Source organism: Heloderma suspectum, chromosome 4 (genome assembly GCF_057233095.1).
Source record: "Heloderma suspectum isolate Gila_16-S chromosome 4, 16-S_ref, whole genome shotgun sequence".
NCBI lineage: Eukaryota > Metazoa > Chordata > Lepidosauria > Squamata > Helodermatidae > Heloderma > Heloderma suspectum.
Window position 1 is genome coordinate 193742511 of NC_139461.1, and position 19750 is coordinate 193762260.

Below are 19750 nucleotides of genomic sequence, written 5' to 3' on the forward strand. Positions count from 1 at the left end.
GAAAACAAACTGCAGTTCCGTTTTATGCACAAAGTAGGGAAACTGTAGTTGTAACAAAAGCTAGCTAACAAACCACAGTCTGAAGCCACAGTTGGACCCTGATTTGTTTAAACTAACTTTGATTAGACAAACCACAATCCCCGAGTTTGTACGTAACACAGAACTGTAGTTTATTCCGAGGTGAAAGTGGAAGATTTCACTGAGGGGGAGGTGGGAGCACACGAGTCCAAGGTTTGCCACAGCTCATTTGCAATCACCCAAATCATTGTTTAGGTGGCCCAATTTAGTGATCAGTGGCCCAGTTCAGATGGTCAATGTATGTGAAGCACTGGGAATACTCAAAAAGCACCATGTAAGTGCTAAATTATGATTTTGAGTTTTGCCATATTCAGAGCCTTGCCAGTGGGTTTGGGCAGCAATTTTCCTCCATGTTACATCTTCTAGGGATCCTTTTTCCTCTTTGGCTGGTTCTTTTGCTTGAATTATCTGTACCTTTTTGCTCTGCTATGCACCATCTCCCTATTTTGGTACACTGGATTAGTCAGATCCAGTACTAGGCCTGTGAGTCTAGTGCTAGGCCTGTGATCCAGTGCTAGGTCTGTGATACCATTATATGGCAGGGGTAGTCAAGAAGCATTTTTGGTCTATTCCAACTCCGTGATAGGTATAGCCGAAGGAAACTCTTTTTTGTCCATACTGCCAGTATAGCAGTTCTTTAATGCAACGATAGGTAATAAGGAAGTTCTTTAATGCAATGATAGGTAATAAGGAAGTTGGAGTCCAGGTCGTCTTAAACTCTAAGAAATTCATGGCATAAGCTTTTGTGGAGCAGAGCCCACTGGTCACGTCTAAGTGTGCACACAAACACATACTTCTATGTAAAATAGAGGGTTTTCTTTTTTTTAAAGAGGGGACAAAGTCATGCAAGAGAGAGCAGTATGCTAGTCATAGTTCTGTGCAGAGCACAAATGAACACAGATTCCAGTCAAAGAAACAGAAAATCCAGATACTGTGGGAGTGACTGAATCTTGACTAGCAGTCTAAATGTGGCAAGGAGAGTCCTTTTTGAAACGTGTTGGGCATAATAAAAGTTTTTTCAGGCACTTGAAGATATTTACTCTTCTGCTTTGGCACACATAAGTGCCTTCCCCTCTTGCTGTTTCCTTAAATGAGGCAAGGGAAACCTCCGGTCTGCCGGGGTTCCCCAGCTGTAGCTCCAGCTTCTCTCCCAAGCCCCACCCCTTCCCCCTAGACAAGCCTTCTCTCTGGTCAGCAGCGGATCAGAGATACTTCCGTCTCTCTGCTCAGCACTGAGAAAGGGAGCCTCCTTCAGTGTTGGTCAAGGAAAATGGGGTTGGGAAGGATGGGAGGGGGGTTTATGTATGTGTATGAATAGTGTGTGTATGAGTGTGGAAATATGGGGAGTGCTTGGCAGCAGTGGGTCTACCCGCTTTGGGCAGTAGCCACACCTGTTGCTGGCATGTGGCCACCAACATCCTGACCCAGGGTCAGTGAAGCATTCAGGCTGAAAATGGTTCCTCGCCCCTGTCTGAAGAAAGAGAGCGACAATCGGTTTCTGCTAGCCATGTTCAGTATTTCTTGAGATCAAGTTCCACAATGCCAAGTTTGCTACTGATGGTGGATTTGCTACTGAGGTGGATTGTACTGACCAGTGGAACAAAGACTGCGGCCGTAGAGAGAGATTGGAGAGCTGTCCTGAGTGAAGTAACTGTGCTGCCTTGATGCTAAAAATCCTTCCCAGAGCTACTGTGGTTTCTGGGCCTGTAGTGGAAACTGGCTGTACCTTTAGGTTTGTCCTCTTTAGGCATGAGAGCTAGCAACTTGGCCTTTTCAAATAAAAGCTGATGTTTGAGCGCTTGTGAAGAAAATACTGGTTTCTTCAACTAAGCCATTTTTAGCAGTTCACCTTGTGATCATAGCCATCCCAATGTTTATGTTTCCTGTCGGTAGAGATGCTTTCCTGCCAAATCAGAAAGGCTACAGCTCCTAAAATTGGGGGAAAGAATATAATTACCTCCCCGTGCCAAAGTATTCAATCCAAGTTAAGAACATGAGAAGAATCTTGCTGTATCAGAACAAAGATCAGCTTGGCCACCATCCTGTTTGCTGCGGTGGCCAGATGGATGCTTCAGAGAAGCCCACAAATAGGACATGCAAGCAATCATCCCCTGCTGTTGCCACACACCATCCCCCAAGTAACTGGTCTTTGGAGACATGATGCAACTGAATCCATGTAGCTGTTTTGGCCAATCAGCACTGATAGACTTTTCCATCCATAGATTTATCTAATTCCCTTTTAAAGCTCTCTTACATTAGTGGCCTTCATCACACTCTGTGGCAAGTGGATTCCATAAACAGATGATACATTGAGTCAGTCCTGGACTACTGCCAGTCAACTTGAATTGGGTGGTTCCGAGGTGTGAGAGATTTTTCTTTTATTTATTTGATATTTATATTCTGTCCTCAGGGCTGGCCCTACCATTAGGCAGAGTGAGGCAACTGCCTCAGGTGGCAGATGCTGGGGTGCAGCAGCGATAGCCCCCAAGCCATTCCCCTGTGTGTGTGGCCTCTCCTGGCCAGCTGCCCTCTGATGTGGAGGTTACTGTCCCATTACCAGTAATGAAGTAAAATTCAACTACCAGCCCAGTCAGCTTCTGTATGTGGGATTTTGTGTGTGCATGGCGGGGAGCATCTTATCCTTTGCCTCAGGCAGCAAAACATGTTTGGCTGACCCTGGCTGCCCTACAACAAAAAGATATGGGAGAGAGAGAAAAAATTCTCTCTCTCCACACATCATTTCATAAAACTCTCTCATATCCAGTCATCTCTTTCCTAAGCTAAAGATGCTCCAAACATTACTGCACAATGAAGGCGCTTCAGGGCCCCTTCCCTCATAACAAAAGTGCTTCAGTCTCTTGACCGCTTGGGTTGCCCTTTTTCTGCATATTCTCCAGCTCTACAGTAGCCTTTCTGAGACCGAGCAGGCCACAACTGTGCACATTATTCCAGTATGGGCCGTGCTGGTGGTGTCTGCTGAGCCACCTGGGACTCTTCCCACACAGTCCCCTCTAGGCTCAGCAGGGACACTCCAGATCACGCATGGAAGAGAGAAGAAAATGTGTGTGGTCTGCCAGCCAGTGAAAAACTTGGCCTGTGGACTGGTGCAGGAAAAGAGCTGAGCCTCAGCTATGCATGTGGTTCAGGCTGTTGGGTTTTAGCAAATGTCTGGTACGGCAACTGGTACCGAATGTTGCAGCTAGAACACTTGTGGGAGCTAGTCACTCTGTTTCTATGAAATCTATTCCCTGTGGGTTACATTGGCTGTCTATCTGTTTATGGGCCCAGTTCAAGATGCTGGTTTTAGCCTTTAGAGCCCTAAATGGTTTGGGACCACATTATCTGAAGGACCATCTGCACATGTACGAAGCTGCCCAAACATTAAAGTCAGAGTGGGTGGGGTGGCCCTCTTTCTGGCCCACAGCAAGAGCCATTACACCTGCAAGTACTAGGGACAGGGCTTTCTCAGTAGTGGCCTCACACCTTTGGAACTACCCCACCCCCCGGAAGATAGGTATGGCCTCATCATTGCTGGTTGTGGTTTTTTGTTTTAAAAAGAAAATCCTCTCAAGATGCATTTAATCCACTGAGCATTTGGTTAAATTGTGCTGTACCTGAAAAACAAAAGTTAACTGCTCCTGGTATGCCGTTTTGTGTTTTTGACATTATAATGGCATTTCCATGTGTTTTAGAGCCTTGTAAGCCGCCTTGTGAGGGCAGTGCACCTTGAAAGGCAAGTTACACATATTTTAAATAAACAAATAAAATCTCACCTAGTGAACTTGTTTGGCAATAGGTTCAGGATAAAGAAAAGGAAGTTCTTCTTTAGAGTATGCCTAATTAACTCATGGAATTACCACAAGATGTGGCAATAGTCACTAGCTTAGTTAGCATTTTTTTTAAAGGACGCAAAAAATTCATGGAGGACAGGTCTACAAACAGATCTTTGCCCCGATGGCTAAATGGAACTGCTCTGTTCAGCATACCTGTGAGTGCCAGATGCTGGGGACAATTTCAAGGGTGGCTATCGCCTTTGTAAAATTGACTTGCATCGGTTAGGTTTAAATAATTAGGGTTATTTAGGAATGTATTCAAGCATGGAGAACGTGTTGGACTACAACTTCCATCAGCCCTGACCATGGGTTATGCTGGCTGGGACTGATGGGAGTTGGGCATCCAACAATTTCAGGAGGGCCACAGGTTCCCTGCCCCTAAATTATATTCAGTTCATAGTTAGGGCTGACATTGTGTGTGCGTGTGCGTTTTAGTTTAAATCTGATCACGATGCACAGGCTCATACTCCAGTAGTGAAAAACAGGAAACACCTTTGTAGATTTTTTAGAAGGCATACGTCAGGCGAGTCAAAGCCAGCGGTTTGCTTCTGTCAGAGAAAGCTGCAGCTGTCTGTCGTGTAAGCTACTTATGTTTCAAGTTCTAGCTAATCACGGTGGGCCCGGCGAAGATAATGGCAGCGGGGGGGTTGTCTGTCTGGTGAGCTTTTAAGCCAGTTTCATAGAGCCTGGAGGAGAAAAAAAAACCAACTCGTACTTTCTGAACATTGGAGAGTGGCACCAGTTGCACAGAAAGAACAAAGACTTTTGTGGCACCTTCAAGGCCAACACATTTATTGTAGCATAAAGCAGCCTTCCTCAGCCTGGTGCCCTCTGGATGTTTTGGACCACAACCCCCAGCATTCCTGACCATTGGCCATCCTGGCTGGGGCTGATGGGAGTTGAAGTCCAAAAACATCTGGAGGGCCTCAGGTAGAGGAAGGCCAGCGTACGCTTTTGTGGATGAGCGTTACATAGAATAGTTTATTCCCACATTATGGAGTGATCAGTTTTTATTATGGTTCCAAATTTGAGCTTTCTCTTTGTGTAAAACAAGCACTTGAAGGAATTGTTGGCACCAGTTCCAACTAAGTGTACAGATCCAACTAAAGGAGAGGCACATGGAACATGAACATGAGCTAAAGCCGTTATGATGAACTGGATGGTGGGCTGTACCACTACAGCAGGGGTTAAACCTTTGGACCTCCAAATGTTGGACTTCAATTCCCATCAGGTCTTGGAGGACTTGCAGCAAGATGTTATTTTTGCTGCAATTTACATTATATTTTGTATTTCTCCTCTCTTAGGCCTCAGTGTGATTGTTTAATCTTAGTGGATTATTTAACCTTACAATATATTTATTAGTGTGTGACGTTTAGCCTATTTGCATGACGATTTAAATGTTGTTATTTGTAATTGTTGGTTTTCTGAAAATGTTGCTGTGTTTTATTTCTGTGTTGCTGCAAGCCAGCTTGGAAAATTGGCATACAAATCAATGATCATGACCCCCCCCCCCAGCCCATCGGTTATACTGGCTGGGGCTGTTGACAATTTGGAGTGCAACAACTGGAGGGCCACCAGTTCGCTAACCCTACATCACAGGTCATTGGTTTGAATATTCCTTCCCATAAAAAAAAAACCCCACCAGCTTGCAGTCTGAAGTGGTATGGTCCAGAATTCTATCAGCTCAGCCTACCACCTCGCCCCAGTGCGCATCAGAGGAAAGGTGGTCTCTCTGTGCCATGTTGCTTTGAATGGAATGAGCACCCCATCCACATTTTCACACAATTTAGGTTGCACATTAACACATTAGGGCACAATCCTATGCATGTTCAGACAGAAAAAAGTCCTCCAATCCCCAGCATGCTCCAGCCAGCATGGCTGGCTGGAGGGATGTTGGGAATTGTAGGAATCTATTTCCTGTCTAAATATGCATAGGATTGCACCTTTATTCATTTATTTAAAGCATTTTTTACTCTGTTCTTCAGCTGAAAAGGCTCCCAGAGTGGCTCCCAGATAATAAAAAACAAGACAGTCCCAGCCTACAGTCTTACATTCTTAAAATAAATAAATACCTGAGGAAATGCAGTGTCCACTGTTACACTAATGCAGCAACCATTCTGGGAAAGGATGCTGCAGAAATAGATATCTGTATTTTGAAATAGTTACTTCTTGATTTCTGTCAAACTGTTGCATTACTGTGTTTGAATATGCATTTTTAATCTTATCTGCTTTTTTATTTCAATGCAGTATAAAAGGGACAGATTTCTGAATACTTTTATTGAACATTACCTCCCTTAACATAGTGAAAGCTAAAGTAGTCAATTCATTTATGAATGAATTAACGAATAAACCGTCTCTCCCAACAAGCCTGTGAGGTAGTTTAGACTGAAAGAAAGGCATTGGTCCAAGCTTCATCCTTGAACAGGATTTGAACACAGGTCCAAGACTAGCATTCTTAGCGATTGTACCACACTACCAATCATACAGTAATGTATGCTGAATCCTGGCAAGATGGAAGCCCTGTAGGTGAGTGGTTCCAGGGTCTGGGAGATAGGCTCATTGCCTGTTCTGGATGGGGATGCTCCTAGATCCATCACTGTAGCTGGAGGCCCAAGTAGCCGCGGTGGCTCAAGAGTGCCTTTTACCAGCTTTGGCTGGTTCGCCACCTGTAGCCTCTCCTGGACAGGGATAGCTTGGCCACAGTGGTACAGGCATTACTAACCTCAAAACTGGATTACTGCAATGTGCTCTGTGTGGGGCTGCCCTTGAGGCTGGAGCTAGCACAGAATGCAGCAGCTCAGGTGTCAGGAGCTGCCCTTTTTCAGCGTGTAACTCCTTTGCTGTGGGAACTGCACTGGCAGACTGTTCACTACCGGGCCAGGTTTAAGGTATTAGTACTAGTGTACAAAGCCCTAAACAACTTGGGACCAGGATACCTGAGAGAGAGTCTTCTTCTTTACCAACCTGCCCAGTCACTGAGGTTATCAGAGGGCATGTCCCTGGTGGTTCCACATGGACCTATGGCCCAGCTGGAGTCCACCAGGAAAAGTGCCTTCAATGGGGTGGCCCCTTCCTGTGGAACTCCCTGCCCTTGGAAATCAGACAGGCGCCAACTTTCTGTTGCTTTTGGTGCCTGCTGAAGACATTGTTATTTCTAGAGGCCTTCCTTGAGTGACCAGCTGCAGTTTATTAAGTTTAGAATCTGTTACTTTTAAAATGTTGTAATTGTTTTAATATGGTTTTTATTCTTTTATCTTGTTGTATTTATATACCGCTCCAGAATCTTTGATGTGGAGCAGTATATAAATATTATAAATAAATAAATATGCATTGGTCTTTTGAACCTAAATAGATGTGCCAGTAGCAGACCCATGTGCTGAATCCCACAAGCAGGATATGACCACAATAGCACCCTCCCACTCATGTTCCCCAGTGACTGGTATGCAGAGAGACACTTTCTGATACTGGAAGTGATATATAGTGATCATGGCTAGCTGGGATTGATAACCTTATTCTCCATTAATTTGTCTAATCGCCTTTTAAAGGCATCCAAATTGGTTGCCATCACTACTTCTTATGCAAGTGAATTCCATAGTTTAACTATACACTGTGTAAAGTAACACTACCTTTTTCTAGGAACTAGGTTGAGCCCTGCTGCCATGATGTCTAGTTCTACCCCATCCATCTCACCTAAATGTTACCTGAAGATCATTGTGGTGTTTGATGATAGAATCAAAATGCTTCTCAATGTATTGAAATCCCTGCCTCCCTCTAAAAATGCGGGGTAGCTAATGAGTATAAAATGCTCAGTTCAAATCAAGTTTCATAACTCACGTGTATTAAAGCATTCTCCCACTGCCTCAGTCACTGCTACCACACTAACCACATAAAAAAGTCATACCATACTTCTGAAAAACACTCTGGGTTAGGCACGTTTACAGTAGAAGAGAGTTGCACATGAGCAACCACCAAGAACGTATTTCTGTGGGTTGATTCTAAGAGAGCATTTGACACACTAACATGAGTTCATTTCTGGCTACTGAATAAGTTATATAAAGGTGCCCACACATGGTGAAAGTTGGTATCTAAGGGCAGATCCATACATTACAGATGCTGATGGAATCATTGGTGTTACCCTGTGTTTCCTGAAGCAAACACATCATGTAGGTTTTTCATGTTGCATACTCAAATACATATATTTGGGAAACCTGATTGGGCCAGGGTTCCCAGACGTGTATACATTTGCATTTTATGGGGGTGGGGGAGATGAAACACCAGTGTTTTCTGCAGCAGTTGCCATATGTGGAGCTCCTCTTAAGACCTCAAGCAAACCATTGAGAACTCGAGTTCACTCTGACTTGTCAAATAGCAGCTTTTGTCACATGAGAACGTATTCAGAAATAGGGGCAGAGATGTGAAGGCCTGGAAAAAAGAGAAGAAAAAAGTATTTTTCCTGGTTCTTTTCTCAGGACCAAACAAAAAGGTCCCTGAGGAAAAGCATGGGATCCCACACCCCCGTCCCATTTTTTCCAGGCCTTCACATTTCTATTCAGGCAATATGCCCTGCAAAATGGATGCACTAAAACATCATCTCTTGATGGGAATCAGACCTGTTTGACCTAGTGATTAGGACGACCAAACTACAAAGGAAGACAAGGCTGCTGTCCTTCAAATAATTTGTAGAGGAGAAAATTTTGAGCAAATGCAACTTCCCCTGCATGGATGAAATGGTCCCTGTTGAACTTCCCTTCTTTGACATGATTTTAGAGGCCCACGATCCTGTCTTCCTCTATGAAATGAGTGCGCATATGGAAAGCATCAGGGAATATTCCAGCTAGGTAGATCAAATTCCAATCTAGTGGAATGTAGATGCAGAGTTTAACAGAGTGAGATATTGGGGCAGACCAGAAGGTACCCTCTACATGTTGTCTCTATGAGAGGGAAGGGGGACATCTGAGTAGGTATCTGGCAAGAACTCAGACAGGGTATGTTTGCACAGGGATAGCAATCATTTTGGATCCATTCTTTTGGATCACTTCAGCAGTAACTGTGTCACATCTGTGTACTTGGCAAGGATTCCCGAACTTGTTTTTTTTTCTATTTGCACTCTATTGTTTGCACAAATTTTTATGCACCCTTACCTTTTACAAATTCCAGACTTTGCCATTCTATGTTTCCCAGTTGAGCTAGGTGGAGTAGACTTGCATACGTTTCTTTAATGTTACATTAGTTCCCTTAAAAAATGTCTAGTTTTACTCTGATTCAAAACTGAAGCATCTAGCCTGGTGTGTGTTTGGAGGGGAGGGGAGAAAGAGAACTGAATATTTCGAGGGGCATCAATGAGTTGAAAGTTGCATCTTGACCTTTCCCTTACTTTGAGCAATTTTTTTTCTCAAGTTCCTGGCAGGGCTATTTTGGTTGTGAAATGCAAAATCTGAATTGCTTGTTCTCTTTCTGGCCTACCCAAATAGAGTATTTAAGAGGACGTTTTGTGTCTTATTCCACGCATCATCAACTGAACATAGGGTTCTAGGGGCATAAACAAAAGAAGCTGCCTTGAAGCATTGGCCCATCAAGCTAGGGGCCAAATCTGTGGTTCAACAGAAGGCCACAGCCCTTTCCCTGGCCATGCCCCCGCAACCGTCAATCGTTTGGTGGTTTCCCAGCTTTTGTGCAATATGTTTTCCCTCTTCTGAAAGGCTGAAATTCCTCTCCTAAAGTATAGTTACTGGCGGAAAGAGTTTCAAGCTATAATATGCTGGTATATTTGGGGGGTTTGCCCTCACTGCTTTTGCCTTCAGCCTATCCACCAATGGAATGGTGCCCCCGAGAGCTTCTCTGAAATGGAATTGGCTCTTGGGCTGCTAGATTCTAGCTCATGACAGCTAAGGATGAGCAACCTTTTGGGGGGTTGGGGGCTGCATTTCCTCGGCAGGGGGGAGAGGGCCGGGGGCTGCGTACCAGTAGCTGCAGACAGGGTCTCAGTCCAAAGTGAATCAGAAGGCCCTTTTATTTCTCTGCCCCTCCTCTCTCTGTATCCTCTTCATGCATCAATCATTAATTCTCTCTTGCATTCATTCCATTCTGTCTCTCTCACACACAGACCAAAGCACCCACCATGGGTCCCCTCCCCCGCAAACCTGCCAGGCAGCTTGCTTCCCTCTGGGATCACAAGCCTCTGCTCATCCCTGTCCTGCTGTGCTTTGTTCCTGCCTCTTCCAGTGTTGGTCCAGTTCCTGGCTCTTCCTGCAGTTCCCAGCTCCCTGTGTGTGGTCCAATGTACCTTCATGCCACCACCACAATGAAAAACAGAAGAGCCAGCAGGAAGGCAGCTAGGCAGGCGCACAGGCAACCCAACCACAGAGTGCAGTTCCAGAACATTGCTACTAACGTAAGAACATTAGAAGAGTCCTGCTGGATCAGACGAAAGGCCCTGTCTAGTCCAGTATCCTGTTTCCAACAATGGCCAGTCAGATGCCAATGGGAAGCCCAAAAGCAGGACATGAGGGCGATAGCACCCTGTGGCATGTGCTCCTAGCTTCAAGGAGACCATTGGGCTGGATGCACCCAATCTCGTCTGATCTTGGAAGCTAAGCAGGGCCAACCTTGGTTAGTACTTGGATGGGTGACCGCCTGGGAATCGGGCTTCCTGCATTAAGCAGGGGGTTGGACTCGATGGTCTTGTAGGCCCCTTCCAACCCTATGATTCTGTGATACTTTCTATGATTAGTTCCAGAACCATGTCTTTGGTCATGTAGAAATAAACACAGTTCAGTACTAGTAGCATAATCTCAAAATCATACGTCACACATTTATAACCAGATTTTGTGCTCATTTTAGTGGCTGCAATCTAACTTTGATACAAGCTTTTCCTTGCCTCCCCACCCCCCTTTGGCAGCTCTACAATTTTGGAGAAACGGTTTCTGTCGTTTTCTGGACTGATGCATGGAAGCCCGAGAGCTTTTTTGACAAAATCGCAAAAAACAGGAGAAACGGGCTGCACACTCTCTGCTTGCTTGGTAAGGAACATCTTTGTATGTAGTCCCTTGTAACACCTAGCTTCTGTTAACTGAAGTACCCAGGCGCTATTTGGGAGCTCAGGACAATGACTGGCTGAAGATGTACCAAAGGTCTCCATCCTTCCTGTCCAAACACAGAAGCACCAGCATCAAGTTGTGGACAGAAGTAGCATGCCAAAAAAAAGTGCATTTTTCTTTTTCCTTGTGTGTCCTCTGCCTTCAGCTCCAACATAAGAGGTGGTATTAGAGGGAATCAAGTAACTTGCGCTTCTGAACTGCCTCTAATCTTTGCTGAACAAGACCAAGATAAATATGCTCCACCCGATTCTCTGTCCCAGGCTTGTTTTTCTTTTAGAAATAGCACCCGTAGGGATGGGGACTGGAAATCCAGAACAGGATCATGGCATGCAGGAAGGGAGGTTCCCCCCCCCATTTCCCTCCGAAGTGCCATTTCCGCCCTTTTGGAAGCAAATAGTGGTTTGGGGGAGGTTTTCTGGGAGGAAGAGTAAAAAATAATAATACCCTGCTTGCTATGGTCCTATACTGGATTGCACCTTCCACAACCCTGCAGCTCCTATTTCTAAAAGAAAAGCCTGGGATAGACAATCAGGTGGCAAATGTATTGTCTAGTCCATGTCTGATTATGAACTGAGCAAGCACTGACTCCTGGATTGGTATCTCTCCATTTATACATTTAATAAAACTACAGTGAAGCTTTTCCTGAAAAGTACCATTCCTAGCTGCAGGAAAAGGGTTGCATGCTTAAATGCACCTCCATCTAAAAACATAAAAATAAATCCCAAACACTTCCCTATACATGGGAAAATAGCATATGGTGTTTATTTTTGCATATGCAGGGTTTTGTTTGGGTTTTGCGGGTGGGGGAGGGGTTACCCCTTTGGGTAACATTCATCACACCCCACCTCCTGCAGTCCCAAGTGGAACAGGCTAGGATAAGCTTTACCACTAGATTTTGTGGAATATATAAATTGGTCCTTTTAGTCCCATGAAATTGCAGTTGTCTATTAAATCTAGTAAAAAGGAAAAAGAACTGAGCCCTGCCCAACCCACTAATTTTCTAGCTTTATGCTACAATCCTCTATGCACTTACCTGATAGTAAGCTCCATGTTACCCAATGGAACATACTTCTGAGTAGACATGCATATGTTTGTAGGGTTAGAAGTCTTAAGCTGTGATCAAGGGAATCCAGCAAACATTGTCCTTCAACTAATCTGGGAATGGATTATCATACATCTTAAAAGGAACATTTGAGTTTTAAAAGGGAAGTTTTAGCAAGTCCATCCCTCTGCTAGGATTGGCAAGTTTTTATTGGCCCTGCTCTTGGGCCTTAAACAGTAGTCAGACATACAGAAATTAAGCTTTTCTTGGCACAGAGGGAGAGGCGGCTGGGAAAGCCAAACTGTGCTAAATGTTTGTGTATCAGGCTGTTCTTAAAAGCACAAAATCTGGACCAGCAGAAAAGGCAAGCAATCCTATGACCTCCGTAGCTAGCCAAGATTTATTTTAATTGTACAGATCTTTTCAGACAAAATCCAGACTCACATGAAACCCTTGAGCGAGGGAAATTATATACAGACACACAAACACACATGGAATTTTGATCAGGATGGAAATCAGACTGATGCAATTAGCAAGGAATTCGATCATTCAGTGTTGTTTAGATGCAGAAACTGGTCCGTGAGAATGGAGTTCCTTTCGATTGGCAAGATCCTTGATGGCAGCCTAAATGGAATTATCCCCCCCCCCCCCAACTAAACAGGCTTTCTGTGAGTTTACAGAATTTAACCATAGACATTTCACTGAATGTAGGTGGGTCCGTGTAAGCATATAGTGTCCCTATGACTTCCCTTGATTTCCTTGATGACAGGCTGGGAGTTTCAGGATTGTGTCCCAAAACCTCCAAGTCAAAAGGCAATTTCCTTGTGTGTTAGAAAGAGCTGCATTTGCCAGCATGTAATCAGTCAGGACATGCATGCATAATTGCTCTAGGAATTGGGGACTGGAAGCAATTTATACATTGGAAATTTATTGCAGATATTCCCCAACTATTGAAATACATGAAAAGCCATACAGCTAGCCAAACTGTATTGATGCTGGCCTTTTGGAGTGCATTTGAGAGAGAGATGGATTTAAAACCACATTAAGTGCTCCCTGCCATTAGTGCTGCAATGAAAGAAATGTCATTATAGCTTCTACTACATACAGCTTAATCTAGCCATTTGGTGTTTTGTGAGTCTTTTTTTCTTTTGTTTTTATTAATAGCTGCAGAAAGAGGCAGAAACAAATACTTTAACTTGAGCTTTTATTAATTAACTGTTGAATTTTTCAGATAAAAGATGCAGCAATCTTGCAACATTAAACTTTTAGCTTTGCTCCCCTATTTTCATTCCAGTGTTGTTTTTATTTTGGCAAAAATAGTCTGGCTTATTAAAGGAGAAGTATGAAGAATTGGTTAAAAACTAAAATGTACTTACGAAGTAGTTGGCTGGAGATGTTTTTGCTGGCTAAAGAAAATGAATTACAGAGAATATAACTTCAGCTGAATAAAATTAAATTACAACTGTGAATGGCATTAGAAAGATGAATGAGGCTACCTCAGTTCCTACACAGACAGAAGATGAAAATTAATAATAGCTTAATTATATCATACGCTGCCCATTTTTAAAAAGCTTTAAAATGCACTTTAATATAATGTTGCCTAAGTGTCTTGAATTTTGCCTTCCTGTCTGAATCAAATTATCCAAAAAATAACAGTGCATGCTCTCGCTCACTTGCACTCTCTCTCTCTCTCACACACACACTCACACACACGTCTTCAAGTGTATTAATCATCATTTTTTATTGAATTAGACCAGCCTTCCCCAGCCTGGTGCCTTCCAGATGTTTTGGGCTACACCTCCTGTCATCCCCAGGATGACAGGCACTGTAGTCCAACAGATTTGGAAGGCACCAGGTTGGGGAAGGCTGAATTAGTAGAATACACTGTTCTGCAGGATGTCACATTTTTGTTTTGCTGGTTTAGAAATCCTGAGGCATTTTTTTTCTTGTGTATCTGAAGATGCCTCTTGCAGTTGTTTCATAGTATGCAGATTTTGGTAACCACTTCAGAGAACAAATTCACTGAAAAGAGAAATTGGGCAGTGTTCGGAATGATCTTTGTTAAGAATTTGATTGAGACAGGAAGGCTCTGACCTGTGAAGGTGCTTGGCTTCTGCCTGTAGCTTGTTCACGCTGCTTTAACTTAGTAGAGTATCAGTTCTGATAACTTTGATGAACTGAATGAAGCATGATACTTAGCATAGGTTTTCACTTAGAAAACAGCAAGATGAAACACCTTCAGGCATTTATTGACCTTTTTGACTCCAACCCCAAACATATTTCTGCAACAGTAAGTCCCGCTAAAATCTATGGAGCTTCCAAGTAACAACTACAGCTTTAATTTCCTACAGCTGACCTGTACTTAGCAGGCTTCAATTAAAAGATATTAGTTCTTGCATCATTTAACATGAATGCAATGCCTTTAACTATGTAAAACAGATAGTATCTTGCACATCGCCCTATATATTAACAGTGGACTCATTCTTTGAGCATGGATCTTTGTGTGGCCAAACAGTACCAGCCACACACAAGAGAGAGGTGTCAGTGGGCTTGGGGGAACCACGAAGTTTGTAGAAGTATAAAACATATTTAGGGGGGAAAGTCCTCAGGGAGTGCGGCCATCCCAAAACAGCCCATGAGGCTGAGCATGCTAGGCACTGAATACTGACAGACTGAGCGTGGGAGGTTGAAACAAAAAAACAGGAAACCGGAAGAGGGAGTGGAGAACCCTGGAACAGGGCATGGCTGGCTGGAACCCTGAAAGGAACACTCCATGTTGCAACATTTTGTTGCAGGTCCCACTTGTATATACTAATAGTGAATTCAGGTGCTTGCTGGGTGGGGACGGGACAGGATGACCAAGGGAGTGGGAATGGAGTTCCCTGAAAGAAGACATGGCTGGCTGGAATATTGAATGGAACTCAGCACTGTACAAGGCAACATTGTTGTAGATTCCATTTTATAAACAATATCTGGAATACAGTTGGTAAGGCAATACATGCAGGTGTGTGAGACCTGGTTCACACATAATGACAACCCAGAATTTGGGTTGGTCCCTTACCCAGGGTTTACCCATGATTTGTCCGCCAGATGAGTGCACAAAGCACACATTGTTTGTTTTAACTCCTGGGTTGTTTCTCTCCTTTGCCTGCTCTTTCCCCCCCTGTATCCCAAATGCCTTTGTGGCACTGTAGTATTAGCATGAGGGGGTATTAAAAACCATTCTTGCCTGCCACCTCTGTAGCCTGGCACAACAGCTCATGGTTCTAGGTTCTGTCATAATGACAACCCATGGTTTAAACGACAACCCAGGATTCAACAATCAATACTATGCGTTATGTGTGAACTTGGTGTATATGAGAGAGAAATGGGTACTATTCCTGTATTGGATCCATCTAGTTGCGCAGGAAAAAAATTCCCCAAATGTCCTAATACTTGTGAAAAGAAGTCAGTCCAAGCTGGTCAGTCTGTTTTGTTTTTTACTGCCTTTTAATATTTTATGGTTGTATTTTATTTTTATTATTATATTATTGTTCACCACCCTAGTATCTTTTGATGAAGAATGAGTTACAAATATCTAAATAAATAAATTCACAATTAACTCCAGGTGTTTATACAATTATGTTTCCCTGCAGACATTAAAGTAAAGGAGCAGTCTATGGAGAATCTCATGAGGTAAGTTGTCTCTTTAGACATGTGTGCATTTTCAGCATGTGGCAATGAATAGCGTGTGCAGATAATTCTCTGTTAGTGTTGGCATATAAGTAAAACTCTTAGTAAAGCTGGCTGGTGGATTACATGTAGGGTTAAGGCAGAGAATGGGAGGAATTCACTCCGACATGGATCTACTGCAATGTAAACCACAGATAAGGCCAACCAGGTCCTTCTCTTAAACAGGGTTTGAAACCGGTTAAGAAATCTGATTATTAAATGGGAAAGCTGGATATCTGTGACTAACCTCAATGCCAAAATATCCCTTCGCCATGTAAGGAGAGAGTACCTAATTCTGAGATCCATTAATTGCAGTTACGAGGCCAGGCGCATGACTTTCCCAATCCTTGGGAGTCCTACCATTGGTTTCAATGGCATGTGCTTTGGTTTGGTCTATGGCCATGCAGTACGGCAGGGGTGAGCAACCTGGGCTTGTATCCAGAATTAGTCTAAAAGGTCCAGTTCATTTCAGCAAGTATACTCTTAAGTAGGACTAACATTGGATACAACCCTGATGCTTTCCAAATGCTTTGGACTGCAACTCCCATTGTCCCTGATCATTGGCCATGTTGGCTAGGACTGATGGGAGTTGTAGTCCCAAACATCTGGAGGGCACCAGATTGCCTACTTGTAGAGACTGACACAACCTGCATCAGGCAGCACCTTGAGGGGAAGATAAAATGATGGCAGGAATTGGCATCTGAATGGCAGCAGGACTTTTTAAAGCACTGGCCGTAGCCAAAGCAAGGGGTGGCACCGTTTGGGCTCCCCTTCAAGCAGCAAAGCGTCTTCGTCCAGCGTTTTGTTTTGTCTCTCCTTTTTCAGCTGCCTTCTTCCATCAGCAGTGATGGGATAGTAAGATGAGCTGCCTGTTTCATGAGTTTGTTTGATTTCTTTTGGGTTCAGTATGCATTATCCGTCTCCAAAGAAAATGTGAAGAAAGTAAGGTTTGTTCTGACCTCAAGTCATTTCATCTGTGGTATTATTCTTTTCTCCTCCTGAGTTTTCAGTATGCCTAATCTGGGGGAGATCAGTTCAGTCAACTTCCTTAAGTCTTCTCCACCAGCTCATCTGCACTGGAACTATGGATCATTTCTAGGACACGTCCTCACTTTGGTTTAGATTCACATTCATGCAGTCTGACAATCTCCAGTGGAAATTTATCTTGGAACTTCTTCATAAGCTCTGCTCGTCCAACTCCAGAGTTGGCAAACGTTGCAGAAAACAACTCTTGAGAACTGGCTTTTGGGTCTATAATTATGTAACTATACAGTATAGGGTAGGAAAATACAGGCTTTCCTTCCAATTTGGCACGGATAACACACCCTCTGAGGTAGTGGTAGTTACAATAGATTAGCAGGGGACTAGAAATATACGTGACTGTGATTGTGCTGTGGAGGTAGTGCAGTATGTGGCACCTCTTTTAGAAGCCGAGGGAGAGTATTTTCAGTTTAATCATGCTGGCTATAATTCCTAGGTTGGAAGCATCAAAACAGCCACACAATGGCTTTGATTTGCAGTACGCACACACAAGTGACTTTATCACCACTAACTTAACGGGTGGGAGCAGCTTCTCCTGTACATTCAGGTCTGTGATGCTGAAGTCCATAGAAAAGCCTGCTGATGTCTTCACATGTACATAATACATACCTGGGTCAGGCCGTTTAAAAACATGGAAGCCAGAAAAGGTTTGTTTTATGTCTTCCATTGATCAGAGGACAGCACAGATAAGATCCATCTGCTTCCAGCCAAGGCCTACCTATAGATCTCGTTTTCATTCCAGTTCTCACCAAAAACATTAAGGATGAATGCAAAACATGGCTAGGTCTGCAGCCGCTTCTAGCTATGTAACTAAATGGACCTCTGCATTCGCAGGCAGTGCCCTTTGACTAGCACAGCCTTTCCCAGCCTTGGATCCCCAGATTTTGGACTACAGCTCCCATCAGCCCAGTCCATTGGCCATGCTGGTTAGGAATTATGGGAGTTGTAGTTCAACAGCATCTGGGGAGGCTGCTAGCGGATGCTAGGGCTACTCATAGTCAATGGTGAGGCATTATGGGAATTGTAGGCCAAAGCACCTGGAGAGCTAGAAGTTGCTCATCCCTAGTCTAGAGACATCCGAGTGGCCATGTGCAGAGACAGAATGCAGGACTTGATCCAATTTGCATGTTAACTACCAATTTTGTCTTAGTATTAGAGTATTAGAGCAATTTGCCTTTCCTGGACTCGGGTACTGCTATTTGACTGGGACATGACAGGACCATTATGGACCCACTACTGTAAACTTTCTGCTTCTATCAGGGGAAAGAAGATTTATGAACCACCACGGTACATGAGCGTGAATCAAGCAGCTGAGCAGCTTCTTGCTGTTGTTCAGAATAGGAGGCTACAAGGCAAACAGCCAGGTATGCAAGTCAGTTCTTTCCACCAACACAGCCTTTCTCCAAAGCTGGTGCTCTCCAGATGTATTGCACTACAACACCCATCATCCCAACTGTAGCTGCAGATGAGAGGTGTAGTGCCTCACATCTGGACGGCGCCCGTTTGGTTAAGGGATGCGCTACTTTCTGAGACTAAGCACCCTCCTTTTGAAACTGTTCCAGAATCAGATAAACTCCCAATTTGCTATGGAGATGGGCCATCCTAAAATTGGCAGGATATAACTAGCATAGAGGCCAAGCTTACTCTGTGGCTTATCATCCACAGTGAAGTGAACTTCAGTGGGGCTGGAGGCATATAGCTACAGCCGCAGAATGCTGGCCTGTACACAAACCAGCCACAAAGCTCAATGAACCATTTTTTGTTTAAATGCCAATCCCATATGGACATATTTTAGAGTGAGTCACTTTGACCTTCCTCAGTGTCCCGCACTGATAGAAAATACTTCCCTTCATTTGCTTCTTGAGGCATTAGCTACGACAAAGCAGTTTGAGATGCACTGAGACTGGGAAAGAGTGTTTTAATAGTCAGACTTTAAGACAGGGAACGTGTGGCTGTCCAGATGTTGTTGGGCTACCCATGCTGCCTGCTGATGGGAGTTGGAGTCCAACATCTGAAGGACCACAGGTTTCCTGCCCCTGCTTTGCTTCCCAAAATATTGCAATATCAGGGGCACAAAATTAAAATAGGAAGCACACTTCACTCTTACAGGCCAAGGGCTATAAGAGTAAGAATTAGTTGTCCTCAGAGACGTCAACCTTTGTGCAGATTCTACATGAGCCACTTTGTTGAGCATGCCTCCTGCTTGGAAGGAGGCAAGTCCAAAACAGCCATTCATGCACAAGTAGCAAAAGAATCACCTGCCCACTCTGCAGATGCCACTTGGAAGGGGACAAGTCAGAACAGTGAATCATACCAGAGGCACTGGTTGATGGAGACTTTGGGTTCCAAGGCCCGCCCTTTACTTCCCAGAGGGTAGAGTTTAGAAGTAATTGCAGTACCTCATCCCATGCTTCTGCTCCATGACCCTTCCACATGCAAAGTGTTGATATTAGTAATGCCTGAATATTCATCACATTTTATTTATTTGAAGATTTACACTCGGAGACACTTTTCCAGCAATGCAACCTTGTCTCAACATTTCAGAAATATTCACTAGTCCTTTTGAATTTTTGAGCAAGTTCCTCATTTCAGGGAGGGCAAAATCTAGTTTTCTCAGCTACACTATATTCACTTAATGACTCTGTGTGAATAGCAACTTAGCTCACTGATTATACTATCACTAGTATAGTCAGATGCCTTGTGGAATAGCGACAACCTACTTCCCGGGTATGTCCTCTACCAAGTTGACCACATCCTGTTGCGAGCTACTGTTACAAACATTGCTCAATTAATGTGATTTCCAGAAAAGTAACTTCAGAGGACTGCCTATTTAATGTACTGGGTGGGGCATGAGCATCCCAGTGCTGTTGTAAGAGTAGTATGTAACCTCTACTAGGGGAAGGGGAGAGCAGCACTTCCCGCATAAATGTGCTAAGTACACCAATGCT

At 43.8% G+C, this 19750-nt stretch overlaps 1 protein-coding gene across 14 annotated transcripts in view; it reads left to right on the top strand.

The window, feature by feature from the left end:
* Positions 1–19750, top strand: part of DPH5 (diphthamide biosynthesis 5) — a 40856-nt gene that overhangs the window by 18081 nt on the left and 3025 nt on the right. For 9 of the 14 annotated variants that reach the window (XM_084851735.1, XM_084851739.1, XM_084851725.1 and 6 more), the window contains exons 5-7: positions 10810–10930; positions 15686–15725; positions 18063–18166. In XM_084851735.1, coding sequence (XP_084707861.1) covers positions 10810–10930; positions 15686–15725; positions 18063–18166 — 265 coding nt within the window. Of the gene's footprint in view, positions 1–10133; positions 10303–10809; positions 10931–15685; positions 15726–18062; positions 18167–19750 lie in introns of all 14 variants that reach the window. The other 5 variants (XM_084851724.1, XM_084851728.1, XM_084851730.1 and 2 more) reach the window with 1 other exon arrangement.